Here is a 27,538-nt window from a genome sequence, read left to right as displayed (position 1 = left end):
GAAGCACATTGCCAGGCACCACTGGGGCACAAAAAGCTGTTCCTCTGGGGTGGAACCAGGCAGGAGGCTGTGCAGTGGGGTGTGTTACGAGAAACAGACACCGCGTGTGGTTGGCTGCTGTACCAATACCAAGGCCCTCAGCACACAAGGAATGTGGTCCTGGAAATACCCCCAGGTACTGCCCCTGCCTCAAATGTCAAGGGAGATTAAAATGTCTTCTCCCCAAAGGCAGAGCTGTGCTGTCTTCAGGCAGGCTGACCTTGGTGGGATTTTGGGGGTGAAGAATATCTCTCAGGTTGCCTGAGCTATTGCTTGTGCATTGGTTAGCAAGTTGCCAGGCAAACACCTTTGTATAAGTTCAGTTCTGGTATTTCTGCCGATTACATTTCGGGGTTTTTTTACTGTATTATGCTTTATCTAGCAAATTTTACATTCCCAACAGCTACACAGCAATGTAATTAAGGTCAAACCATGGGCCTCCAACATCAGCCAAATCATACAAATTATGTGAGCCAGGTGGGCCAGGAGAAGAACCTGTGGAAATAATCAGGGAACTGACTCCTGGATAGGTGTTAACCAGGGACAGAAAAGATACACTAGTGGAAATAAAGTTTAAAGGTTAGGGAATTATAAAGGGCCAGAGCAGCAGATTTTCAAAACTCACCTTTTTCTCTGACAAGTGCTGGTAGACCCATTCTGCCATTCTTTAAAAATAGATGCAAATCACTTTGCACTGTTTTCAGGACAACATCAGAAGGCTAATGGCTGGTTTCTTCCCACACCCTGAAAGTAGGATCTATGACTGCCAAAATTACAAACTTCTAACTTTCAGAAAGATAATTTCTGGTAGATGGTACTAAGGAAACATTCTCATTGTGTGACAACCATGAGATTCAGGAAGTTGAATGAAGGCTTCCTTGATGCCAGTCTGATATTATCAGAGCAGCACTGCCCTGTCTGCAGATGTGCTGTTGTTTGGAGGACACCAGCAACGATGCGAAACGACACGAACTCCCCAGGCAGGTGCAAAGAGGAATTGCTTTATTGCAAAAAACAGGCCTTTTTAAGCAATTAGCCCTTTATCAGTCGTATTCTTGTGAAGCACAACAAACGTAATTCAACCAACCACCATAAACCACGATGTGAACATGCAAAGGTTACATAACTTGTTTTCTACCTCTAATTCAGCTGAGTCATTCCCAGAGTCCTTTTCTGCTTAGCTGAAGTAACAGGAGTGAGCCATGATTTCACAAGGGTAACAAAGCCCTCATTTTGCAAGGTTTTACTTATCTGCTACAGACACCCAAATCTAAATTTGTCTCCCATGTCCTCATGGGGATGATGAGGGGCTGTGTCCCTCCAACCCCCACCTCCCTCAGCCTTGTTAAAGAGGGCACAGATAATCCAGTAGGAGCTTCCCCACTGGGACCTGCACATGCTGAGCTAGTTTGCTGCTGACCTGTAAGGTGTGGGCAGAACCCAGACAGAAACGGCTGCCCTCACCCCGGTGGGCAGCCACTCCTGGGTCACCAGTACTCAGCACAGTACCTCTGGTGTAGCTCTTTGCAGGCAAAATCCTCAAGAAGAAGGGTCAGGACTTCTCACACGTAACAGCAGGACAGGCTGTCCCCAGCCATTGCTTGCCTCCAGGTAGAAAGAGCCTCCTAGCAACAGGGTTTCCCTTAAGGTGGTCATCAACTTCTTCCTCCTGTACTGTCCAGAATTTAACTGGAACTGAGCACAGAGCAGGCTATTACCCTCAAAAAGAAATGAGGTTTGTCAAAAGGGATACCCACACAGGTTGTATCTGGAAACTTCAATTAAAGAGAAACCAAATCAAGCTGACTCACAGAGATCCTCAGCAGGTTTCCCCAGGAGACAGAAAAGGCTTTCTGCTGCATTCTGCTGTGAGTGATAACCCCAGATAAGAGTTATTGCTCATTATCATGGTGTGCACTTGTAGTGCAATACAGACAGGTGTGAAACCAATACCACCTGAAAGACAACTGCCACATCCACAATACCTCTGCTCTCCATCTTCAGCCTCTGCTCACACTCTGGCATTGAGGATATATCTCAGGAATAAAAAAGTCTGAGGAAGCTGCTGGAAGACTTTCATTCTGGTCAACACATGATGGAGGAAAACATCTTTTGTTTCTGCAAGCTAAAATGAAGACATTGCATCCCTTGTAACCAGAGAGACTTTTCCTGGGAAGGGCTAGGTGGAGTGTGCTGCCTTCCCCGCTGGGAGGCACACAATGGTTTTACAGGAAGAAATCAAGAGTAAAGGATGTGTGTGTAGCAACACTGTGGGTAAAGAGGGGCAAACACCCTGGGTTTTTTATTGCATCTCCTTCTGAGTTGCCTTACAAATTTGAAAACTCATTTCTCTCATTATCTCGGGAGACCAGGGGTACTTCAACACCACTGGCATCTCCTCCTGCTCTGTGGCTGGGCTGCCAGGTCAGCTTGGGGAGGCAGACTTTGGCACAGCAGTGCTGGCAAGTTCAAGCTTTGTGGACTAAAGCATTTGGTAAAGAAATGTCTGACCTAAAGGATCAAAATGCTGCTCTCCCCAGCACACTTTGCTTTTGCTGCCATGGGGGAAAGCCTGATGGTGGTGATTTTCTACAAAAAGAAGCTCTCTTGGTTCTCAAGAGTTTCACTGGAGTCCCTTCCGCAGGGCCCATGGGGAACACTAATGGCCTGGGGGTAGCTACTCCATCCTCCCAGGATGGAGCCCCTGAGTCCCACGGGAGGAGCTCTGTGGCGCAGAGCTGCCCTGCATGGCTCGGCAGCAGGACACACACCATAGCCGTGACTGCACTGACCCCTGCTGGACACTTTTTCTTTTAATTTCTCCAAAACTCTCGTCTTTTCTGTCAGTTGGGCAGAGGCACTTCTGGAGGTGCATCCCTGTCACATCAGTGTCCTGTTCCTCCCATGCTGTCCTGCAGCAGAGCCCACCCGGCAGCTTTTGGTGCAGATGTGAGCACCAGCTGCTCACACAGAGACACACACAAGCCTTCACAGAAGTAATTTCTGTGTCTCTCTTTTGAGAGAAAACCCATCAGAGGAAGCCTCATCCCTTCATGTTACTGTTCTGCAGAGATGTAAGAAGACAACTGAGCTCTGGTGCCTTTCCAGCCACCAGTGGGAGATGTATTTATTCTTCATTAAAAAGGTGGGAGGCAAAAATTACTCAGAGTGAGGAAGAGAGAAGTTATGTCTAGAGATGGAAATGTTTCATCCTGAGGGCTGGTGAAGGAAAGAGTCACAGAAGGATGAAGGTTTGCACACTTTCTACAAGCAGAAGGAGTGTGGCTCAAAGAGATATCAAAAAGAAAGAGGAACATTTTTCCCACATTAAAAATGACATGGAAGTGATAAGGGCATTGAAACAGTTCAGTGCTTAGGCTCACTCATGCCTTGGTGACCACATCTGTGTTCCTGAGTTCCAGCTGCCACACTGAGATGGTGCTGTCCTGCCCTGCAGAGATGGCAGAGGCTCAGCCAGGTCTCCTGCAGAGGTGTTCTCCCCTGGGACAGGTGATGTGCCTGTGAGCTGCTCGGATCTGCCTGTTTCAGGCTGTACCTGAGTTACACTGATCACTCAGAGCGCATCGTGAGGCTGCACTGCTTGTGAGGTCAGCTCCAGCAATAACAGCACGACCCAAGAAAGACAGGAAGAAGCCTTTGTCTGGGCAATCATATCCCTTCCTTCCCAGGCTCATCCAGGCAGGAGGAATGGCTGCATAGCCACACTCCAGCAAGCTGCTATTCAAAATGCTGAATAAAGAAATGCCTTTCCCCCCTCCTTCCCTCCTCCCCCTCCCCCTTCTCTCCCTTGTGCTGCTTATGAGAGCTGAAGCTGTTGGGTACATTTGCACCAGCACCACCCCTCTCTCTGCAGGGCTGCAGCTGAGCACACGTCGGGACAGTGTGGTGCTGGGGACACTGAGATGTGCAGGGATGGTGGTGCAAGATGTGCACGGGTACAGAGACATTGTGAGAGAGGAGAGTGGAAGTGCTGCCTGCCTTGCACTGAGCATGGACAAAATACCCAAGGAAACCACCCAGCATTGCTCCTTGCTCTCAGCCCAGCTGAATACCTGAGCATTAGGGAACAAGACCCATTTTCTCTACTCGTTGTATAGGAAAGGCACTGCCTTTTGGCAGCTGGTTTGCAAGTGTTTCTTGCTACACAGATCTCTTTACCTTGCTGAGTGCTGCAGCCAAGATTTGTGCTGAGTCAAACACTGAGGACAATCAATATTTTTCAGTGTCCTGGCAGTTCGTGTTTTGTCCATCCTCACATTCTGCACACGTGTTCGCACCTTCTCTGAACTCAGGCATGTGGAGGATCACAGAGACTGCACATCATCCAAGGGTGCCAGGTGAAGAAAGGGATGAATGTCTTGCCAAGGCAGACCCACATGTACATGTTGCACATTGATTAATGTTAGTGGGAAGTCTGCCTGGATACCGGAGTATATTGAGGAAAAACTGTTTGCTGGGGTGACAGCAGACACTGTGGTTTGAGTGGTGGTACTTTTCTCTTTCATAGAGCTTGTCCGATGTGTAAAGTCTGACCCAGCTGCTGACACCAGCATTACACTGGCTGCACTGACTGCTGGAAAGCACACAGACCCGCAGGGATACCTGCCAGGCCGGAGAGCAACGCTGGGTCAGAATGAGGCCCCAGCAGACACATGCGTCAGCAGAGGCTGTAGGAACCCAAATCTGTGCTATTCTGAGGTGGGGATTTCTGTGACCTTTCTCTGTACATTTTAGCATTTCAGGCAAGTCAGCAGAAACACAGATTTACGTAGAGCAGAAGCACGCTGCTCAGAAACCGTGCGTCAAAATTGACGCACTACAGTGGCAGCTTTGCTTTGCCTGGTATTACTTGCTGCCTTTAAGGGTCATTAACATTGAGGTATTTTAACCAAATATGAATATCAGCCCACACATTACAGTTAAACCTGACATATTCAGACTAAGGTTATAATTACCTTTCAATTTCCCAAACTATTTTTACATCCAGACAGAATACCTAAAGTCATGTTTATTTTTTTCTGTCATGTTCCTTTCTGGATCCTCTTCCGGCACAGTTAATAATTTCTATGCTGCTTCATAACTGGTATACATATGTATGTATATATAATAAGTGTTTTCAAGAGGCTGAAAATAAAACAGGATTCTCCTGGACATGATACAATTAACTTGGAGAGTTGGGCTTGGGGAGTTTTGTGTATGCTAATGTAGACCCATCCCTGCACAGGAGCATCCTTCAGCTAAGAGAAGAGTGGGATACAAATACCCTTCATTAAATTTTCTTTTTCCTCTCCTTAAAGTTTTGTCTGTTTCTGACCTCCAGGTGTAGCTGGATGTTGCCGCAGCAGAAAGAGGCGGAGTTGTGCTGCTGGCTGACAGGGCTCCTCCAGAAAGCACTGAATCAGTCCTATCCTCATCCCCAGACTGCATGCACCGGCCTGAACAAGTGACCTGAAGGCCAGAGATTCTGTCAAGGATTTAATAAGTTTGTCTCCATGTTGCCTTGGGAAGAAGGCTTCAGCATAATTCCAGAAAAAGCCAAATATGGACTAGTTTCTTACTCAGGCATACTGTTTTGGGACAAGACACTATCATTCCCTGTGCTCAAGTGGCAGTCCTGCAGCTCCGTGCTGAGATGAGGAACAATCTGCTAGGTCCCACTTCACATTATTTTCTGAGAAATCTAGCAAGACCATAAACTAACATGTCCTCATACATCCCACGTTTTGCTGGTGTAGCTCAACAGCATGGTCCTTAAACATACCCATACAATTGCTGCACAGGCTTGCACAGTGTGGCAGGTGACGAGCCCCCCTGCTGCCACTGCAACGCTCCAGCCTGTCAAGGCTTTTCTATCCAGACATTCAGAACATCATGAGGGGCATCAGACAAAGTCTCCATCTTTCTAACAGACCCTCTGTAGAAGGGAGCCTCTGGTACAAGTAACACCAATAAATCAAAAATAAGTATGCATTTTAGGTTTAAGCTTGAACGTGGTCAACAGTTACTCTGATGTCTGTTTTAAGATGACGTGCTGAAGCCAGAACAAAGTGACTGTTTCATGTGCCAACATCATCCTAAATCCTCTTTAACTTGCATCATCTCAGCAAAAAGAAAAAACAAGATCAGGATTTAAAGATAAGCAGCAGATTTGAACAGGAACAATATAAGAGCTGTGGTGGGTACTTTTTATGCAAGTACGTGAACAGGCACTGGGGATGTGCAGAGTGTTTTAGCCTCAGCTTCTTGTGCTCCCTGCTCTTTGGAAAACCCTAAAATTTGGCACTTTCCACAAGCTCTCTGTCAGCTTGCACAGATACAGGAAGATGTCTTCTGCTCTCAATGCCCTCACAGGCACTGGAAGGGCAGCAGACTGCTCTAGGCTCATCCCTTCAGAAAGCAGAGGAGCTCTGTGACCTACAGGGATGCTTCTGGCCACCCAGAGCAACATAGGGCAGCTCTTGCTAGCCAAACACTGTCCGGATGTGGGTCTCACCTTCTTCATTTGCACAGGAAGGCAGCAATAGCAGCTTAAAGCAGCTGGGCAGTGAGGAGAAGTTGAGGTCCAGCTCAGAGGTCCTGGTGTTGCTGATAAAATGGAAGCCAGCTGCCTCTGGCAGAAAAACCCTTTAAACTGCAGAAAGCATCTCCTGCCTCCTTGCTAGAAAGGTTTGCATGTGGTGTTGAGGCAACACCAGGGCAGGATGTCCTCCAGTGAGAGCTAGAGAAGTGAAAAACTTTGCAGAGAGGGCTCTGCATGTTCAAGCTATCCTCATGTCACTGGGTCACAGCCCTTGTGGGGAAGCCCTGGGTTGCAGCCTCACTCCAACTGCAACACAACAACAATCAATGAAACCTCTGAGAAGAGGGAGATATTCCCTAGCAGAGATGCTCACCAGCCAGAGAAAGGCCATCATCATCTTGCCAGTTTGGGCGAATGGGCTCCAGCACCTGTCCCAAAGCACTCACACAATGGGTGCAGGATGAGGCTGTGAGGCTGCAGAAATCATTCCCATCTCTTGTGCTTCAGCTGAGTGAATTGTGATCTGGAGGGTTCATGCTGTGAATCTGCAGGGGAGAGAGTTGGTGCCATCCTCTTGCCCACCACCCTTTGGCTTTGTCCTGAATTTTTGTGAATCCCCTTCTAGAGCACCTGAGGGTTTGCATATCCAAAAAAAGCCTGGCTGGCAATAAGACACCTGAAAGGTAGAAACTGTACTGCTGTGCCAGGTTGTGACCCTGCTGCTGGGACCCAGGCAGCAGCTGAACTGAAGAGGAGGCAGGGAAGAGGCAGCTGGAGGGATTATCAGCTTCATAGATCTGCCCAGGACAGAATAAAATGCAGATGCTGACACAAATAATGATGAAACAGGTTTCTCAAGTGTAAAGATGGTGCAATTACACTGCACACAGTATCTTTATTATAAAACTTAAAATACGATGATATCTTGTAGGGACAGATAGAACAGAACGAAAAGCTTCATTGCATTTATCTAACAACATTTGTACACATAAAAGTGTATATATGTATATGTATGGGTATATGTGTGTGTATTTGTGTATACATACACACATATGCAAGTATAGATATGCCTGTATATGTACATACCTCTCTATATATAATACATAGAGATATATCTATACGAATGGGTAGCCATTCACATATATAAAATCAGTCATTCCAAGTTGGAACAATAACTGTAATGTCAACCCCAGTCACCTGCTCAAGAGCAGTGACCACACTGGCACACCAGTTGCCAGTTCAAAAAGTTCAAAAATGTTCAAAAAGTCCCCTCATGGGGACGTGTGACAGCTCACACCCACTGTTTTTTCCACTCTTCAGCCTTTTTCCTGGTAACAATTTCTCCATCCATTCCTACAGCACTCATTCATTCCTGCAGGTGTTTTTCCTTGACACCCACAGCATCATTTCTAAGCTACAGCTTCAAACCCTTCCAGCCAAGAAGCTGCAGGCCCTGGTAGCAGACAGGGAATCAGGATCATACCTAGATATTAATCCACGTTGCTTTCACCAAAACACATGGACAGCACTTATTTCTTGGTTACTTATCCAATTACTCACTCACTAAGCACTTTTGGGGCTGGAAGTGTTGTTCGGATCTGTCAACTGGGAGCCAGGCCCTGGTATGACATCTTAAACTTGGGCACCATTTCCCTCCAAAGTGCAGGTTGCCACTCCTACAGCGAGTCCTATCCCTGCTCACAAAGCCAACACACTCTGCTGAGGTGAGGGAAGGAGTGGCCAAGTGTCCAGGGTTTGGAAACATAAACGGTTCTTTTCAGTACTGGGTCTGAAGGGGGGAAGGTATGTTTCTAAGGTATCTCTCCATGCTGCTCAGGCAGTATGGGAGTCTGCTGGTAATTTCACAAAGCAAGCAAGGCAGGATGTGCTGAGGGAAAGGGAAGATGATGCTAACAAAAGACTCTAAATAGTGAGTACACCAAAAGCAACCATGATAAAAGCAAAATCAAGCAGCTGCTTCCACTTTTCATGTCCAAAAATGTTGTTCAAACAGTCCATGGCTGTGGATGCCCAGATGAGGATTTCTCAACTTTAGGTCACCTGTCCAGGAGGATAGTTTTGGACTTGTAGTTCTACAAGACAGTACCAACAGAAGACAACTGTGAGGACTTTGTGTGCAGAGAGGAGTGCCTGTCCAGGCTGTGCCCACTGAAAGCCCTGTAGTCTTTGCAGTTCGACAGAAAACATGCAGATTTCTTGAAAGCTTCACGGAGATGCTTCTTGAACTTCTCACCCACAAAAGCGTAGATGACTGGGTTGAGGCAGCAATGGACCAAGGAGAGTGCCTCAGTCAGCTCCATGGCTAGGTCTAGCCTTTGGCCTGTCTGGCAGTCGTTGATGATGGACATGTTCCTCAGAGAGTCCAAAAAAAGCACAATGTTGACGGGGGTCCAGGAGAGGAAGAACACAATGACAACAATAAAAACCAGTTTTATTGCTTTGTACTTGCTCTTGGTATGGCACTTCTGCAGGTATTTCAAGATGTTGTGGTAGCAGAAAATGAGGACACCAACAGGGATTAGCCACCCCAGGATGTTGACTTCAAAATTACTGAAAGTCTTCCAGGCATAGTTGCCATCAGGGTAGTGACGGAGGCACTTAATCTGGTCATTGTCATTCACTTCCTTGAAAAATATTAAGTCTGTCATTGATGCTAAAATGGCAACTGCCCAAACGGCCAGACTGGTGATAACTCCAAGGGCAGTTGTCCGAATCCCTTGAACATGGAGAGAGTGGACTATGGCCAAGTACCTGTCGATGCTCATGATGGTTATGAAAAAGACATTGCTGTAGAAACCAATGAAGTAAATTGAGCTGATGATTTTACACAGTGCATTTCCAAAAATCCACTGGCTCATGATGGAGTACTGAACCAAGAAAGGCAGGGAGAATACCAAGAGGAGGTCGGAGACTGTCAGATTCAGCAGATACACGTCAGTCATGGTCTTGATTTTCATGCAGACTGTCAGAATCCAAACAACCAAAGCATTTCCCATCAAGCCTGTCACAAACAGTAGGGAGTACAGCACTGGAAATAAGGTAGGTGCAAATGCTGGAACACTTTCAGGATGACAGATGATGTGTAGTTCTGAGTAGTCGAAGGCATATTCATAGGCTGCAGAGGAGTTAGGTGTTGGTGATGTGTAACTCACCTGTTCAAGGATAATGAAATTCATATGACCCAAATTGCACGTTACTTTCTTAGTAAATATACCAGGCACGAGTCAGCACACACCAAGCTGCATGAGGACAAAAAACATGTGCCAGAGCTGTGGTACAGAATGCAAACGAGGAAGGATCACGAGTGACTGGCCATCCCTTGCAAGACCCAGGATGAGATCCTTGCATCCGAGGGGCAGAGGAGATCAAGGAAAATGCAGCTGTGGTGGTAGAGGTTACCAGCATCCTCCCGCTGGCTCCATGTGAGGCCATGGCCCATGGCCGAGTCCAGGTGGGGTACTGGGGCCAGAGACAGGAAGCATCCTCAAAACAGCAGCAACATGGGAATGGCCAGGAGGCCGAGAGCCCCTGATGTGGGTTTAGGGGTCCTATATTATGTTTCCTTCTGAAAGGAAAAAGGGAGCAGGGCCCAGGGAGAAACTGACATGCTAACGCTCATCTCCTAAAAGCTTTTTTTCCAGTTAGGAGTCTGAGTGCCAGAAATGGGATGCATCAGCAGCAGCGACATGCCCCCTTCCTGCTCACCAGCTCCCTGCAGCTCGCCCACCCCCCAGCAGCAACCACCACATCCCTGGGCAGTACCTGTGACAGCAAACAATTAAAGAAGATGGATAGCAGCATCCCAGTCAGGATGTCCTCCATAGGACACTCCTAGCACTACCTGTGCCCTCAAGGGCAGTCTTCTTCCACAAGCACAGTCTCATCAGCTAAAGGTATTTTTGCCCTGTGTTTTGGTTTCTTCCCAGGGAACAACAATCACACTGATTTCTTCTAAACCCCCATCATCTCCCCCAGTACTGGGTCGCCATAGGAAAAACTGGACCCCTAAGATGTGCTACTGTCCTCAGCTTGCAGGAGAGCAACCCGGCAGGGAGTGACTCACCAACATGTCCTCAGAGCCACCACTGCCCAGCAGGTATGTCAAATTCTGCTCCATAATCCAACACTGTGTCTGAAAGAGTGCAAAAAAACTGTGTTTATATCACATATTTTTAAGAAGCAGGCATACCTTTGCATATATAGGCCGGCAATATTTACCTCAGCTTATGCTGCAATGCCAAGTCACAGGCAAGGTCCTCACTGTGGCAGTGCACAGTCCTAAAACAGTTTTTCCTGACCTGTACTACATTAAAGAAGCGTGAAACCCCAAGCCAGTGAGTTCAGCCTCTGCACTTAACACCTACAGAACGGAAATGTCAGCCTTATCTTCTATATGATCAGAAGGTTTTCATTTTTAGCACTTACATTCTTCAGTGGAAGAGATCTGCAACTTCCTCCACGTCTTTGAAGTGTTCCTGTCTCCTACCTCTCCCACCTCCATGCCCTGTCCCACCTGTTGTCCCTGCTCTGCACTTCCTGTGTCTAGGAGAGAGAAAGTAGTGCTGTCTCTGCTCTGCTCCAAGGACTTCTGGTGAAGATGGCTGAGGGGAATGGTCCAATGCTGCTAATAGCCAGCAATGGCAAAGGGCACCATGTCTGCTTTAACATTTCATTTTCCTTGGAAGGCACCTTCCCCCCGCACCCACCCAGCACAGACAGGAATACCTAAGGGAAGTTATCATAGAATCATAGCCATTTAGGTTGGAAAAGGCATTTAAGATCATTGAGTCCAACTGTGATCCTAACACTGCCAAGTACATTTGAACTTTTCTTCCCAGACTGCTCACACTGCAGGATGCTCTCACAGACTAACACTGAAATAAAGCCCTGAATAGCACTGAATTCCCACCAATTCTGCCACATACCTACTGTGACTTCATCCAGACCTAACACAGCTTCCATCCCACAGCTGTCTCCGATCTTCCCCACAACACAAGATACACAGGAAAGAGCAGCACTACTGAGCAACAGGCAACATTTGAAGTGTGTGTTACCTCCTTAAATACTGCTGCTCCTCACTAGAGCTTGGTGCCATTACTGAAGTTCAGGCAAGTCACATCGCCTTTTTGTTCGTTTTTGAGCAAACAGCACCTCACTGGGCATCAGTCCATAGATGTGCTGCTGGAGATCCCAATGTGGAATGGTCTGTTGTCTTTCTCAAACCCTTTGGATGTCCACCTTCACACATCATCGCTCCAAAGGCAGAGGGACATATATCTGTGAACCAAGAAAATCTGCAACTACTGCATGTGTGGCAGTGGATGACTTTCCTTGGCTGCAGTGGGCAGTGTGACATTAGGTCAAAGTTTTATGTGTGAGTCAAGCCATGACAGCCAAGCTCTGCTGGGTATTAACTCTTACAATACCTGAAACTAGGAATTAAAAGCAGAAACAAACTCTTTTGTCACAGGCAGTGTTACTGGCAGTTGCTGGTAGTGTTGAAGTGGGATCTCCCCTGCCCTTATGCAGGTTTTAAATGCACTCACAACTCTGTTAAAGTGGCAAAGAATACAACCAGGAATTATTCAATGTGGAAAAAGATGTGTCTACCAAATGGGAATTTGGCAGTTCTGTGCCTCTAATCTCTCATCTCCTAAATAGAAAGACAGGCTGTCAGAGCAAAATAACATTGCTCCAGGACAGCGACACGATGGGACGCGGCTCCCTCTGCTGGGCATTCCTGCAGAAGGGCGGCAGATCCCTGCAGAGATGTGTGTGATCAGGGGTGCTGTTTCACCTCCTCATTCATCACGAAGCTTATTTAAGGGAGAAAACGCTTCCACAGCAAGATGAGAGCCTGGAGACTGGTGTTGCTGACAGGGTTTCATGCTGGATGAGCTCTTTCTTGGGATGCATGCCATTTGGCCAATATCACTGCAGTCCATATTTTGCTTCAGAAAACCAGAAAAGAGTCTATTATTGCTCTACCCAAAGGCACGGAGGGAGAGGATCCAGCTACACCACCCGCAGCTCCATACAGAAATATTTCAAATGCACCACTTGAGTCTGTCAGCCTTACTAGGGTTAAGCTTACTCCTCTAAACAACCTACTTATCCAGTCCCATCCAGTACAACCAGAAACACGCCAAAAGAAACAGCCAAGGGGGCTTTTTCAAAATGACATATATATCCCAGACAGCTTCCTTATATAATCAATTGTATAACAGATGATGATGCATTAGGTGTACATGGCAAGGTTTTGGTAGCAAGGGGACTGCAGGGCTGTCTTATGTGAGAAGATGCCAGAATCTGCCCCTGTTGGTGGTGGTAGCCAGTTCCAGCTGACTCCTAGATGGCCCTGCCACTGGCCAAAGCTGAGCCCATTGGTAGTGCCTCTGTGATTCAGAAACACTGCGCAACAGCAGCTGTGAGAGAGTGAGAATATGTGAGAGAAACGCCCTGCACAGTCAGTGCAGGATGGAGGGGAAGGAGAGGCTCCAGGCAATGGAGCAGAGATTCCTGTGCCATCTGTGACGATGCGTGCTGTCCCTGTGTTGGTCCACAGTGGAGCAAGATGTGAGGCAGGGAAAAAAGCACCAGCAGGGAAGGGGACAAGCTGATCCTCTTTTCCATGAGCTAGCAGGCAAAGTCAGTTAATGAAATAAAAGGCAGTCACTCACATGAGGAGGGAACCGTGTAACAAGAGAGGACTTACCAAAGGGAAGAGGGAGTCTGTAATGAAGTGCTTTTGCTAGCCTGTGTGTTACATTTTCCCAGAGAAGAAAATTCTCTCTTTCTTCAGGGACTGCCACAAGGCAAAGCAAGCACAGGAGAGGAAGTGGTTTGTGCATAATGGCTACTGCTGCACACAGGGTTTTCCTTCTAGGAACAGCTGGAGCATGACGTTCTGGACGTGTCATTCCTTACGTGGCCAGGGCATGGCAAGTAGGCAAATTCTTAGAAAAGCAGCTTGCCAAAACCATCGCATGCTCCTCCCAGGTCCTCCGGCCGGTTTTGTTGTCGATAAACAGTGTCTGGCTCTGCAGGCACAGTGAAGCCACAGTCTCAGGGCTGGCACAGGTCTAATACTGAAACGCTTCATTTTGGCGCCTCCCGTCTTCAATGCTCTGGAAAGCCAGCCTTCCTCTGCTCTGGGCCCAGGATGTGGATGAGCAAGTGGAAACACTAGCGATGGCGGTAAGGAGGTGTCAGTGAGCATCTCAAGTTTCTGAACAGCACGGTGTCCATAAGAAGCTGGTTTTGTGGGGAAGTGGGAGGTGTGAACTGAGGGAAGACATGAAAGCTGTCAGTTATGAACCGAGCCTTCCCACTGCTCATGTCTGACAGCGCTGGGGCTCAGTTGCTGGATACAGCATACAGCACAGGAATATAGAGTACAGTTGCTGGAAATGAGTACAATTCTGGCGCCCCCAACTTCAGGACACGGAACTGTTGGGGCAAGTTCAGATGAGGCCACAAAGTTGATCAGAGGACTGGAGCACCTGCCCTATGAAGACAGGCTGAGAGCATTGGGGTTCTTCAGCCTGGAGAAGAGAAGGTTGTGGGGACATCTCATAGCAGCCTTCCAGTATCTGGAGGGGGCGTACAGGGAAGCCGGAGAGGGACTCTTCATCACGAACTGCACTGATAGGACAGGGAGTAATAGGCATAAATTGAAAGAGAGGAAATTTAGGTTAGATATTAGGAAGATTTTTTTTCCTGCGAGGGTGGTGAGACACTGGAACAGGCTGTCCAGTGAAGCTGTGGATGCCCCATCCGTGGCAGTGTTCAGAGCTACACTGGGTGGAGCTTTGAGCAATGTGGTCTAGCGAGAGGTGACCCTGCCCGTAGGAGCGGGGTTGGACCTAGCTGAACGTTAAAGGTCCATTTCAACGCCTTAACATTCTACGATTCCACGTAGAACGGCGAAAAGCCGTGGCAAACACGCGATGCGGGGGCAGAGGCGGCTGGAGGGGAGCCGGCTGGGGGCGGGTGGCCGCCGCTCGCCCCGGCACCGCGCCGGGCTGCCTCGGCACAGCAAGGCCGCGGCGGGCAAAGGGTTACGAGCGGCCGCATGCGCCGGGCGGGGCGGGCGGTGCTCCGGAGCGGGGCCGGCTCGGGGCTGGGCCTCGCCGCCGCCCGCCGCGCTCTGGGGCTGCGGGGGCGCTGGGATGCCGGGCCGAGAGGCGGAGGTACGGCCGCGCCGCACCGGGCCGCTGCGCCGGGCCCTCCTCGCTCGCTCTGCCGAGGGGAGCCCGGGGGCAGCGCCCCGGTGGGAGGCGAGGGGGACTCGCTGCGCCTCTTACACTGCTGCGTCGTGTTCCCGCGGCCTCGGGGCAGCGGGGGAGACGGGGGGGACGACGGTGGGTCCGGGCGGAGCTCGGGGGGACCATTGCTGGCTTGGAGTGTGCCCCGCAGGCTTCTAATCTGTCTGTGCTTTCTAATCTGTCGTGATTCTGCTGCGCCGAGGGGCACAGAAACTTGTTCTCCATTAGCAAACACCGTTATCTGTTTGTAATAATAAAGATAAACCTCTCGAAACACCAAAAAGTCTTCGTCCTGCCATGGGCTTTGTGCCTCCTGCCTTATTATTTCCGGAGAAGTGCCCGGCGGCGGCAGCCGCTGTGAATAGGAAAGGCAGCCTCAGCTGAGCAGGCCGTGCCGTGCTGTGGGTGCGCTTGGGCCGGTTTGGGTCGGGGCAGCTTTCCCTGGCAGTGCCCGTGGCAGTGGGGAGACCTTCGTGTGCAGGGTGGGAGGTGCTGCCAGCAGAGGTGAATGGGACTGGGGAAAAGGTACAGGTAGGTGATGGGAAGGGACCACCTATTGCCTTTGCCATCGCAAAGGGTAACCAAATGGCTGCTAGTACATTTGATGTTCAGAAAACTCTTTCCAACCACCAAATTTCAAGGAGATTCTGGAACAATCTCCCAGAAAAAGCGGAGGGACCAAAACCACAAATAAAACTTGATCAGTCTCAGAGAAGGTCTGGAAAAGCTTCCTGTGCACTAAGCAGCTGTCCTTAGCATCTGGGGTCAGCTCACCTCCGTTTCCTATAGCATGATATATCAGCTGAAATATTTCCTCTTGTGCCATTCTTAATTAAATGGCCATTTAAAGTCCTATTCTTCCTCTTCCAGATGCATCCAGTCCTAAAGGCCTTTGTGTGCGGCTCCATCAGTGGCACTTGTTCCACGCTCCTCTTCCAACCCCTTGACCTGCTGAAAACGCGCCTGCAAACTCTGCAGCCTGCTGTGAATGGGTGAGAGGGCAGGGATGTGTGTGTGGGGGGGGGGCCTGGAGGTGCTCTACCATTTGGGCTTCTGCCTTATTTGCTGGCTGGGGTTTGGAGTTCAGAGCTGTAATTTGGGAAATCAGTCTTTCTAAAAGAGGAATTATGTTTTTATATCATGGAGAAGGATTGATATTTTGCTCCAGAAAAGAGAAAATGTCTGTGGCTGTGAATGCTACTGGAATAACTTGTAACCTCAACATTTGTCCTCCTCTGGTGGACTGGTGTTTGCTGGAGTGGCTACTGTGCAGTTTCATGGGGTATCGTCTGCCTGAAAAAAATCCTGTATGGTTGTCAGATAATTTTTCATGCATGCAGCTTGGTGTATTCAACCTACAATCTGCTGCTTCTAACAAAGGGAATGAGCAACTAAAAATGTTCATGGGAGAGGGCTCTAATGTGTTACAAGTTGTGAGAAAGAGAAGGTGATGGAGGAGCACTGGAAAGAGTGACCAAGAAAAGCAGACTGAGATGAGAAAGAGCACCTTGGAGGTGCTGGGTCAATGCACAGAGTTATGAATGAAAGGGGTGGCTGTGGAGTTCATCTGCCAAGGAGCAGAAGAAGGTAATTTCTGCAGTTCCTGTCTTGTCTTTCTTTCAGGTCTGGTCGTGCTGGGATGGTAACGCTGCTCTTTAGGGTTGTTCGTACTGAGAGTATTCTGGGGCTCTGGAAAGGTGTCTCTCCAGTAAGTGGCTGTTTTAATGCTGACTTCTAAAAATAAGTAGATAAATAAACTTAGTGTTTATTGTTAATTATGTGTGCCTGAATTTAAATAGCCAATTCTTGTACAATTATGAATGAAACCACATGATTTAGATTACATCCTATTTTAAGGAGTTAATGTTGTGAATTTTACTGATTTGGTTATGGCAGTCCTAAGCAGCTGAACACTTGAATACTTTTGCAAATGTGGGGTGGCAACTGCATGAACTTCATTTTGGTTTGGAATATCTTGTTCCTAAAAAACTGCAATTGAGGAATGCATTAAATCCTGACATCATTTGAGTCATTTATCTGTCAGTGTCATAAATGATTTCTACCTTATTTTCTTTCTTCGGCATGTTAGCTTTAGTGATATTTTTGTCTTCTACAAAGCTTCCTGTCAAGTTTAACAGTCTCAGAAATGTTCTGTAGTATATTTTGTCTTATGTAAACTTTTTCTTTCTTCATCTGCTTCTGTTTCTCCTGAAGTCCTTTGCAAGATGTATTCCTGGGGTTGGGATTTACTTCAGCACTTTGTACATGATGAAGCAAAAGTTTCTTGTGGACCGTTCACCCACAGCCCTGGAGTCTGTCTTTCTGGGTGCCACCGCTCGTGCCGTTTCTGGGATTTGCATGTTGCCGGTGACTGTAGTGAAAACCCGATATGAGGTATGACATTCCAATTAGTCCCCTGTTAATGGTGTCACACACCTTCCTTGTGATGCAAAATAAATCCTTTTGCCTGGAGAAGGTTGCTACCACTTGTATACAGACAGGGATGTAGTCCTGATTTCATCTCAGTTCACATATTCTGCAGGAAATGATATTTAGTCAAGAAGATGAGATAGGATTCGCCCTGAGATTTGTTAAGTTTCAGTTGTATACAATGTTTGTGTAGCATCTTTCATATGTTACCTTCCTGAAGGATTCTTTTAAAGGCTGAGGTAGGTGAAACCCAATTTTGCATTGGGTTGTCCTCTGTGTTGCCATTGGGCATCACATTAAGTTCACACTACCATTTGTTTGGATGTTATATCCTCAGGGGGTGTGTAGGGCTCCTGGACATGTGGATATCTGACCTTTGTCTGCCCTTGCAGAGTGGAAGATTTGGCTACGGGAGTGTGTATGGAGCCCTGAAGAACATCTATCAGACGGAAGGGGCTCGTGGCATGTTCAGTGGGCTCACGGCAACGCTGCTGCGGGATGCGCCCTTCTCTGGCATCTACCTGATGTTCTACACACAGACCAAAAACCTCACACCTCAGGGTGAGCATGAATGTTGGAGGCTGGAATGGAAAATGTTCCTCTTCTCAGATCTTGCTCTGCAGCTGACAGCCTGCATGCTCTGTTTACTGCCCTCCACCTCAGCAGTTAAATTAGTCTCCTGTAGGGCTTTAGGTGACACACTCACATTTGCCTGTGGAGAACTGTAGACGTGTAGCTGAGGTCAGTGCAGAAATGGAGACTGGCCCTAAATTGGTTGATTGTCCTTATGAGGACTGATGCATAAGTGGGTAAGTGAACAACTGGAGGCAGGGTGTCTTCAGCATTGCTTGCTGCTTCTGTTTGTCTTGCATACTGCTCAGTTTCCACTAAACTGGGGCTTTTCTGATATTAGGACTCACTGGGGCAACATTTGTACAATTTTTTCTTTTCTGATTTTTTGTCAAACTCATTTCCCCAGTAAGTGAGGCTTTTTAATAATGCCAACCTTTGACTAGTAGCCACTTTTACCCTTGAAAGGTTTCTCTAGCTGCATAGATTTTAACTTCTCTTAGACTCTGATGTTGATTTAATCATTCAATAGCTTTCACTTTGTCACACAGCATGAGTGTTCCTGGCCTGAATGGTGTCTGAGTGCATTCCCTTTTCTCTGTTGCAGACCAGCTGGATCCAGTGCTTGTGCCCTTGCTGAATTTTGGCTGTGGGATCTTTGCAGGAATCTTGGCCTCTCTGGCAACGCAGCCTGCTGATGTCATCAAAACACACATGCAGCTGTCACCCCAGAAGTACCACAGGACAAGCCAGGCCATTGCCTTCATCTACAAGGTGAGGTGAATCCCTTCTGACATGCACAACCACACCCTCAATTCTGGTCCCCTTGCTCAAAGCACAGCTATGCTAGGGAAGTTGTTGTCTTTTAAAGGAGGTGAACAAGTGTCAGTGCTTCATCTGCTCTTGCAGTTGGACTATTCAGTGTTAGCATTTTCAAGATGATGAAGGGGGTTGTGCTGTGGTAGACCAAGACTATAATGTGCAGTGTGAAATGCTGGTTTCAGGTCCAAATCTGCTACAAAATAATTGTTTGCTCTTTAGACATCAGAAGAGAAATAAATGTCCAGGTCTTTATCCCAGAAACGGGATGGAGAAGAACTCAAAGCCCACCTTTTCCTTCTTGCTGTCAGAAGGACAGACCTTGGCAGGTTCACTTTTTTTCCTTATTGAACTCTATTCCTAAGCAGGAATCTGTTTGTTTGTGTATGCATTTTAATGTATCTTTTTTTTTCTCAAATCAGAATGTTTTTTTACTTCAGTACTTAGAAATCTCAGTTTTTACAGAATTGCTAAGAGACTTTTGTAAATATGAAGCTCAAAGACTAGTCATTTTCCTGAAGTGTCTGGAAAAGATTACACCTTTGTCTTATCTTTGTTGGACTTGAGTGTGGCTTTCCTCACCTATTGTGTCCATCCTGGCCTTCGTTTTTCCACTCACTGCTCTTCCTGCTTTCTTGGGTAGCCCTGCAATCGTGCAGTGCTACAGATTCTTCCTGAACACTAAATGCTATTTAAGCCCAGGTCTTTCAGAGGCTGAGGTGGGTCTGTACATCCTGTGCTCTTCCATGTAATAAACAAAGAGAAATTAAAACCTTATAGGCAGATTGATGAATTGCTGTTTATCTCCTGATGCAGGACTTCGGGCTGGTTGGCTTTTTCCGAGGCGGTGTGCCCCGAGCCCTCAGGCGCACTCTGATGGCAGCGATGGCATGGACGGTGTATGAACAGATGATGGAAAAAATGGGCTTGAAGTCCTGACTGAGCTGCACGAGAAAGGACCAGCTTCACTCCTTCTCCCGCTTGCTGTGATCAGCTGGCACTGGGAAATTCCCAGTTCCACAGAGGAATAAGCCTTGCTCAGCCAGGAGGAAGAAAGCCCTTCTGAGACAGGGGATTAGGCCTTTTGGCAAGTGGAGGAAAGGAAGGATCGGATCTTTGCGTTATTCGATCAATGCATTCCAGAAGGACTGCACTTGCAGACTGCCATGGGAAATGGCAGGGTTTTCACAGCCTGGTAACTATGCTGAGAAGCCCCTTTTAAAAATAACTCTGTGCTCACCACTTTTATGCAATGAAACAGTGCTAGAGGAGAAGTGTTTGAGGAAAAAACAGTGATGGCACAACTTGCCAGCCTGTTCCTTGCTGGTGTGGCCAGAAAGGCCACAGTGACCACCATCTGATATAGATCCTCCTTCCCCATATGCTTTGTTCTCACAGGGGAGCACTCCAGGCCCTGGTGGGAGACTGGATGTGTCTTGTAGTGCTTATATTGCCAGAGTGGATGAAAGAGGAGTGAAGTGCAGAAGAAAAACTAGAAACATGGTTTCTGCCATCACTTTTGTACCGTGTCTGATTGCAGAGAGAGTAACTAAAACGTCCTTGCTGTGTTATGTGTTATTTGATTGAGCATCTTAGCACTCTTGAAATGTCTTTCTGCCTCTACAGGAGGGTTCGTGCAGGAATTAAGAAGCATAAGGCACTTTAAAATTGATTGCTACCAAAGTTCTCCTTGTTCTCTGAAAAAAAAATTGCTGCTGGTCATACTATAGCAGGAACACTCAAGTGGGTTTTGTTAGGTTTTTTTTAATGCAGTTGTCATAGAGACTTATTTGCTTCCTATTCCTTATTTGTTAATCCCTGATCAACACCCTCAGTGTGAACTGGTCCTTAGATGTAGCTTTTAGGGCCATGGCTCATAATGGATAAATGTATAATGGAAACAGGTATAGATACTGGCACTTCAGATTTCTCTTAAAACAGCTGCTGATTGCATGTGGAGTATGTTTTGGTGTGGAAAGAAAAGGTTGTTATTTCTGTAAGCTTTCTCCGAAGTTTGAGCACTATGGGTGCTTGGTGGGGAACTTTAATTTTCTTACAGACCCTTCACATTTTCCTGGCTGATGCTTTTCTCTTATCAGGTAGTCCATGTTCGAGTATCCCTGAGTTTAGGCTTAGAGATAGATACACACTTTTCATCCTCTGTGCCTTCTTACTCTTTCCTACTGTGTTACACAGGCCTCACAGTATGTGCTAGGTACAGCCTGCTCCCCTCTTCACTTGTGCCTCTGTGGTGGGTTGGGTCCCTTGCATCTCTGTTAGCATAGCCATGAAGCTGGCGTGGAAGTGTGCATCCTGTTCTGTAGTGTGCCCTGCAGAAATCTTAGCTTTGGCTTTTATTTTCTTAAATATCTAGGGATATTGAAATTCACTTTAGAACCAGAGCACTTGTCTCTAAATATGAAGACATGATACTGTAGCTGTATGAACAAACAGTGCTACCTACCTGTTGTTCATAAATTTTAGAGTGTATTTCGGACAATCACTGCCTGCCCTGGCAACTTCCCAAGCATAAGAGTAGAGGGGATGTGGGTTGTTAAGGTGTTCTCTACCAGATTTCAACTCCAAGAAGGCTTGATGACTGATGTAAAAGTTGAGTGAAGTGTAAGAGGACAGGCTGGAGGCTAGGAAAGTGCTCCCTGTTTTCAGACTCAGCCCGTCTGTGAGGGGAGGCTGGTGCTCTGCAGTGCAGGAGTCTCCAGGAATGGTGGTAGAGGGTTCCATGTGCACATGTGTTAGCGGTAGAGCACTGCATCAAATCAGGCATGTGGCACGTTATTTGCTAAATCCTAAATGTGAGCACCTGTTCCTTCCTTTTGCTGTTCCTTCTACCCTTAGTGACCTGAACTTGTGAGAGTGCATGACACCGTGGTAACTGCACATCCTGCTTGTTTGTTATCCCGAGCACTACTGGCACGGAGAGCGGGAGAACCAAGTCTAGGATTGCTGACCTGGTGGAATAAGGTGGCAGTTAGATGAGTTACCTCATTTGTCCTTTATTCCCCTATGCATGGGATCAAACCAACATTGTGGTGGGAGCCTGAATTTATTTGGGGCTTTCTAAATCTGGCATGTGACTTGGATGTCTTGATCGTCCTGGGCTGTGGTCGTGAAGGGCAGTGTGTGGAGTCACCTGCAAAGTGCTTTACATGTATTTTGTTCCTGTTTTAGCAATGGCAAAGCAATGTGCAACCTGTGCAAACAGAAGCTCTTAAAAATGAGGCAGGCAAGTAAAGAATGACAACTAATCTGGAATTAAGTAAGGTCCTCATCAGAAACCTGAAATTCAGGAACACTTTGGTGGCTTTTATGTCCCTGTACTCCTGCCTGGTCAAGTAACAAAGGAAGAAGTAGAGAATTTATTCCCCTGTGCTAATGTTTAAAAGCCTACTGTGGGTTGTTTGTTTGTTTGTTTTAAATCTGGAATCAGGCCTAAAGCAGTGTTAGCTTTTTCTTTGGGAAAGTTGTTCCGTTCTGCTTTGGTTCTTTGTTATTGGACTAGAGTGAAAAACTATATGGTTTTTGGCTTGTGGATTAATCTGGGCTCCTCTGAGTTTAAGATATCGAAAATCTAAACTGCACTGTGTTTCATCTACCGTTGGTGCTGCAAATCCAGAAGCTTATCTACCTGTGAGTTATGAATGGGGAGAATGAATTCTGTGGTGCAAACTTGTTTTTCTTTGTTATGTCTTTTGTCCAGTGTCATACATGGGGGAAGGGAAAGCCTGAAGTTCTGCTTCACTCTGTTCTGAAAGCTTTATCACATAGTCAGGCACAAGACTGTTTCTCAGCTCTGATCCTTACAGTCCTTCACCTTTTCCCTTCTTCAAAAACATTCTGTTTCTGAATTAATTTATTGAAGTTACTCCTTGATAGCTATAGAAAGTCAAGACAGTCAAGTGTGTGGACTTGAAGTTTAGATGTATTCTCCTTGAGTTTTAATGCTTCTGCTTAACAACAAATGGTCACTGTACAGCCTAAAGGTAAAGTCAATCAAATAAAAGATCTGGACAGAGATGCTTAATCACCTACCTCCATCGTGCCAGCAATTCAACACTAACAATCTTGTCAGATAATAATTTCAAAAGCCATCTTAGGTTGGATTCCAGAGACAGTGGTGTGATCCCTCTGTGCACTTCAGAATCACAGCTGGATCCCTCTTGGACTGATCTCTGTTGCTGGCAATGCACTGTTGGGGAACATGCATGGTCTCTGCTTGCCCCTGCAGCTGTGGCTAAGAACACAGCTGGCTGGCATGTTGAGGCAGGCAGTATTTAAGTGAGTTGTAAGGACACAAGAGAAACAGTCTGATTATTCATGCTTTAGAAACTTCATGTTTCCATTCTTCCTGTGTGATGATTTGTTTGGGGTTTTTTTTCCTCACAGTTTTAAAGAGAACTGGAGCTTCGGAACATTGCATAGCTTTGAGTATTGTGAGTGCTTATGTGTCTATATAAAATATTTATGTGAGAAGATGTATTATATGTTTCTATTAAAAACTGGTTGCAAAATGAAGGATATAATCTCTTCAGTGTTTCTTTAAAAGAAAACAAACAAGCCCCAAACCAATCAAATGCATGAGGGATTGGATGGGATAGAGGCTTAAGAAGGCAAAAGGAGTTTCCCAAGAGGACAGGACTGTTGCATGTATTCAGAGTCCAAAAAAGGCAAGGAATATTCTCTTCTTCTGTGGTGTTTAATATGCATAGGTTATGCTAGTAAAACCTAAATCAACTTAGCTTAAATGGAAAAAACACACAGCAATGGGGAATGTTATGTTTTGTACAGCTTCTGCTGCCTGCCTGCTGTGTGTAAAGACAGATGGAAGTTGAATCCCTGTACTAGCTGGTGAAATACCTGCCTTCAGGACAGTGGGGTTTTAAGCTCTCTGCAGAGAGACTGTTTTTAGTCTCCTGCTGATCAGGTTTTTGCTACTCAGGCAATCTGATCTCAGCAGGGGACCAGAAATTGTGCCTGGGAGACAGTCTCCTGCAAGGCATAATACAAGGGGATGCTGGATTGCTGGGATCTCTTGCTGTCACAGTATGGTCCTGGGATTCAGTAGCAGGCAGGCTGTGCTAAGGAAAACATTGTTGTTGATACTGAAATGTGCATCTTCCAGATGTGAAGATCCCACACCTCTTCTCTTTTCTTGCTTAGGCGATACATTCTCACACGGAGCAATTTTCATGGAGGGTTATCTGTGCATAACAGACCTACCAGACCATCCTGAGGTGCAGCCTTGTGCCAGCTGAACCTGAATTGCTTGTGCAGGTTCCTGATAGCAAGTTAGGCCTGGGGTAGTGCCTACTCCTGCAGACAGGGCTCCCCAGAGCTCTCCTGCTGCCCTGGAGAACCACCTCCTGTGTAGAGGGTGTTGCTGTCTATGCTGCTGACAGCTGCCCCAGCTGTGAGAAGAGATAGCAGACAAGCTCCCTAACCTTTCTGGCTGGTAGAACGTGGGGAAGATTGAAAGTTTAAAGGCACTGTGGTTGTAAGAAAACCATTGAGATACAGATCTCCCTTTCACATTAAAAATGGGCAAACACCTTGCTTGCTTTTTAAATTTTTAATGAGTTATGTGCCATATATAAGCACTGACACCAGAATTGAGCAGAAAAGATTCTTCATCCCACACAGACACACACACACACATATATATATATATGTACTTTTGCAAACTCCCTGTGCAGCTCTTGAATATGCTTTTGCCTTCTGGCTTTGGTGCTTGTTTCAAAATAGCAAGCTGATTTTCCACATTGCACTGTTTCTTAATTTGCGATTTTACCACTGTAAAATGCTTTAGGAGTTTTTATCATAATGCATTAAGGAGTTTTAGTAAAAATTACAAAATCCCAGTAAGAGGTTAAAAAGAAACCTCTGCAAGTTTTGTAACAGGTGTTAGACAATTCTAACTTTGTAGAAGTAGAAATAAGAAGGGAAGAGATTTGCCAAAGTATGTTTTCCCAAAACATGCAAGAAGTAATAACAAACCCTTGAAACACAAGCCAAAATGGAATTTACAGGGAAGCACAGTAACGTTAGTGCAGTTTCACTGAAGGTTGGTTGATCTTCATAGTTCTTCTTTGCCTCCTCCAGGGGTGCCACACAATCTCTTGGGTGACACCCACTGTCATGTTCGGTGGGGAAGATACTGCCCAAACAGCTTTTTGCCTGAGCCTCTTACCCAGACACACAACTCAACCTCTTAATCACAGGAGCTGTTCTGGCAGCACAGAACCTCCTCTGCAGCTGTGTGAAGAGCCCTCTCTCCCAGGACTGGGGGTCCTGGTACAGCCCCCTCCTCAGAGGCTTCTGGCAAGGGCTGCTGCTCTCTGCTGCAGCCTGGGCTGGCTCTCTGGGAGATGCTCTTTCTGGGGCTTTGTGACCACCCCAGGCACCTGCTCGAGGTTCTCAATGCACCACCCAAAGACTGGTGGTAACTCCGTGATGCTTCTCTCTGCACCCGCGGGCCCCAAGTCTCCTTGGCACTGCAGGAGAACCAGTGGCTCAAACCCCCTTTCCCTGGGTTTGCTTGCTGCAGAGAAAGGCTGTTCCCAGGGACTGCCTGCAGCTCTGCATGTAATTGTGTAACAGATTTCAGTGTGAACTTTAGACCAGGGAAACCTTGTTTAAAACATATGATAAGATAGATACACTTTCACCTGAGGGACATGTCCATTAGTAACTGAGTTATTTTGAACTGTCTCAGCCCACAGAGAAAAAATAAAGCAAGCTTTCAGGTAATTTAAGGAAATAATTAGAAATACTTTACTGTCAAGCTTCATCACAACTTTTCCAAGCCCTCTCATGGGCTTTGGGCCTCACGGTCAACCAGAGAGGGCCCAAAGAGTAACAATAAGAAATAAATTAAGTATTAGAGATGCCAGAGGAGTCTATAATGCTTACCAGTGGCACTCTTTTGATAACATCATATTTCCTGCAATATTCATTACCTAATTTCCAATCATTATGTTCAAATACATTTTTAATACAGTTGGGTTTCAACTGTGAAGAAGAGCTCTCCAGATTAAATCCACTGCACACAGTGCAGTAACATCACCACCACCCCTCCTCTTCCCTCCCAAGCTAATATTCACATGGCTCCCATCTCCTTAGGCTGTACATAGCCCCATCAGGTCAGCTCTCACTGTCCACAGTGCACTTATCAAAGTGCCACACATGTCTATAATCTCTCAGACAGTAATAGTTCATGCTCTTGCTGAGAGCTCACTAACCTGTTGCTGAGCTTCATTTTACCTACTTTGTCACCACCATGTGACAAATGTTTGAATTACTCTCTTACACTGATCTGGTAATCTTGCTAATTAACACCATCTAATGAGCATGCAGAAAAGAAGAATAGGGAGCCATTTACCAGGAGACAAAGGACATACATGAGATGTTGTTGTAACTTGCTGCTTAAGCAATCATCCCCCAGAGTAACTCAGGGCTCAGATATCGAAAAGGGGCTGCAGGAGAGTCCAGGCCCAGCACACTGCTGTGCTTATGTGAGATTAAAATAGAGGAGAGAAAACTAAAGGAGCACTGTTGTTAGAAAGATGTGAAGATGAATTATCACTTGCAGAAGGCACTGGCAATAGTGTTTGCACAGTTCAGAAATCTGTCCAGAAATGTATCCAGATCTTGATGATAGCAAGCATAGTAAAGTAAGTATCACTACTTTTCTTTTTTTCCAAGAAATTCAATTCTCAGGCCTGTGTCTGCTTCCAGAATAGGACAAGGAAGATGAGAAAGATGAAGATTCTTAAATCACATCATTTTCTGTTGTTTCTTAAAAGCAAACAACAACAAAAAACCCCAAACCAAACAACATGCACAAAAAAAGGGGCAAGCACCACAAGAGTGTCTACTGCAGAACAAGGATGTGTAAGTTTAGTGCCAATTTCAGCTGGTTTTATTGTCATTTCTGCAAAGGACAGGGGACAGCCTTGACTTCCCAAGCTCTCCCGCGTGGTGCCAGAGCAGTGCCTCTGCAGGGAAGGGCAATGTGGGTGCAGGGAAGGATGCTACAGCTCTTTAGAAGCTTCCCCCTCACAGCAGGCAATTTAGAGGCTAGATATAATTCATCAAATAATTAATCAGCCCCCTGAGAACAGATATTTCACTTTCAGCAGGAAAATGGAATTGTAAAATGTTTAAAATAAATATTTGCTTTCTTTTTGCTTCAGGACCTCAAAACCAGCCTTGATGTTGCTTGGAGCACAAACCACAGGATGCTCTGAAGCAGCCCCAGAGTGACGGAACCACAGAATCAGTTCGCTTGGAAAAGACCAATGAGATCGTGGAGTCCAAGCCATCACCAAACACCACCCTGTCAACCGGACCGCGACACTGAGTGCATCGTCCAGTCTTTCCTTAAACACCTCCCGGGACAGCGACTCCACCACCTCTCTGGGCAGCCCATTCCAATGTCTAATCACCCCTTCTGGGAAGAAATTCCGCCTGATGTCCAACCTAAACCTCCCCTGGTGTAAGTTGAGGCTGTGTCCTCTTGTCCTGTTGCTGGTTTCCTGGGAGAAGGTGCCGACCCCCACCTGGCTACCCCCTCCTTCCAGGCAGTTGCAGAGAGCCATAAGGGCCGCCCCGAGCCTCCTCTTTCCAGGCCAAACACCCCCAGCTCCCTCAGCCGCTCCTCATAGAACTTACACTCCAGACCCTTCACCAGCTCTGTTGCCCTCCTCTGTATTCGTAATCCCGCGAATCCTACAATTCCCACAAATGTCTTTCCGAACCCGTGTCGGCAAGGGGCGCTCGGCGCGGGGACCGCGGGGAGGCGCCGCTGGAGCGCAGCCCCGCCCCGGAGGCGCCT

General features: G+C 46.8%; 2 protein-coding genes across 5 annotated transcripts; one reads left to right on the top strand and one right to left on the bottom strand.

Annotated features, from left to right (window-relative positions):
• Positions 1-7,477: 7,477 nt before the first annotated feature.
• Positions 7,478-12,619, bottom strand: LOC104688992 (C-C chemokine receptor type 8-like). 2 transcript variants are annotated; one of them, XM_019285615.3, is made up of 3 exons: positions 11,656-12,619; positions 10,665-10,733; positions 7,478-9,753 (listed from the first exon to the last, which is right to left on the bottom strand). In XM_019285615.3, exons 2-3 carry the CDS (start codon positions 10,716-10,718, stop codon positions 8,674-8,676), a joined length of 1,134 nt encoding a protein of 377 aa, XP_019141160.1. In that variant the 5' UTR covers positions 10,719-10,733; positions 11,656-12,619; the 3' UTR covers positions 7,478-8,673. The 2 variants fall into 2 exon arrangements, with proteins under 2 accessions (XP_019141160.1, XP_010397118.1); XM_010398816.4 differs by lacking the exon at positions 11,656-12,619 and adding an exon at positions 10,820-11,244.
• A 1,056-nt stretch (positions 12,620-13,675) lies between these two features.
• Positions 13,676-27,143, top strand: SLC25A38 (solute carrier family 25 member 38). Of its 3 annotated transcripts, none has more exons than XM_019285620.3 (7): positions 13,676-13,798; positions 15,739-15,860; positions 16,492-16,576; positions 17,083-17,262; positions 17,691-17,859; positions 18,476-18,642; positions 26,898-27,143. In XM_019285620.3, exons 1-7 carry the CDS (start codon positions 13,724-13,726, stop codon positions 26,949-26,951), a joined length of 852 nt encoding a protein of 283 aa, XP_019141165.1. In that variant the 5' UTR covers positions 13,676-13,723; the 3' UTR covers positions 26,952-27,143. The 3 variants fall into 3 exon arrangements, with proteins under 3 accessions (XP_019141165.1, XP_010397116.1, XP_039404205.1); XM_010398814.4 differs by lacking the exon at positions 26,898-27,143 and adding an exon at positions 19,504-23,220 and having other exon boundaries at positions 13,681-13,798; XM_039548271.1 differs by lacking the exons at positions 13,676-13,798; positions 26,898-27,143 and adding exons at positions 14,811-14,964; positions 19,504-23,220.
• The last annotated feature ends 395 nt before the right edge of the window (positions 27,144-27,538 follow it).

This window comes from Corvus cornix, chromosome 2, assembly GCF_000738735.6.
Source record: "Corvus cornix cornix isolate S_Up_H32 chromosome 2, ASM73873v5, whole genome shotgun sequence".
Lineage (NCBI taxonomy): Eukaryota > Metazoa > Chordata > Aves > Passeriformes > Corvidae > Corvus > Corvus cornix.
This window is presented reverse-complemented; position numbering and strand designations above follow the sequence as displayed.

Coding starts and splice junctions, on each gene's coding strand:
- LOC104688992 (XM_019285615.3), bottom strand. CDS start 10,718: ATGGAGCAGAATTTGACATACCTGCTGGGCAGTGGTGGCTCTGAGGAC. Junction 9,754..10,664: donor GTGGCTCTGAGGACATGTTG/GTGAGTCACTCC, acceptor ATCCTTGAACAG/GTGAGTTACACATCACCAAC.
- SLC25A38 (XM_010398814.4), top strand. CDS start 13,724: ATGCTCTGGAAAGCCAGCCTTCCTCTGCTCTGGGCCCAGGATGTGGAT. Junction 15,861..16,491: donor CTGCAGCCTGCTGTGAATGG/GTGAGAGGGCAG, acceptor TCTTTCTTTCAG/GTCTGGTCGTGCTGGGATGG. Junction 18,643..19,503: donor CCATTGCCTTCATCTACAAG/GTGAGGTGAATC, acceptor CTCCTGATGCAG/GACTTCGGGCTGGTTGGCTT.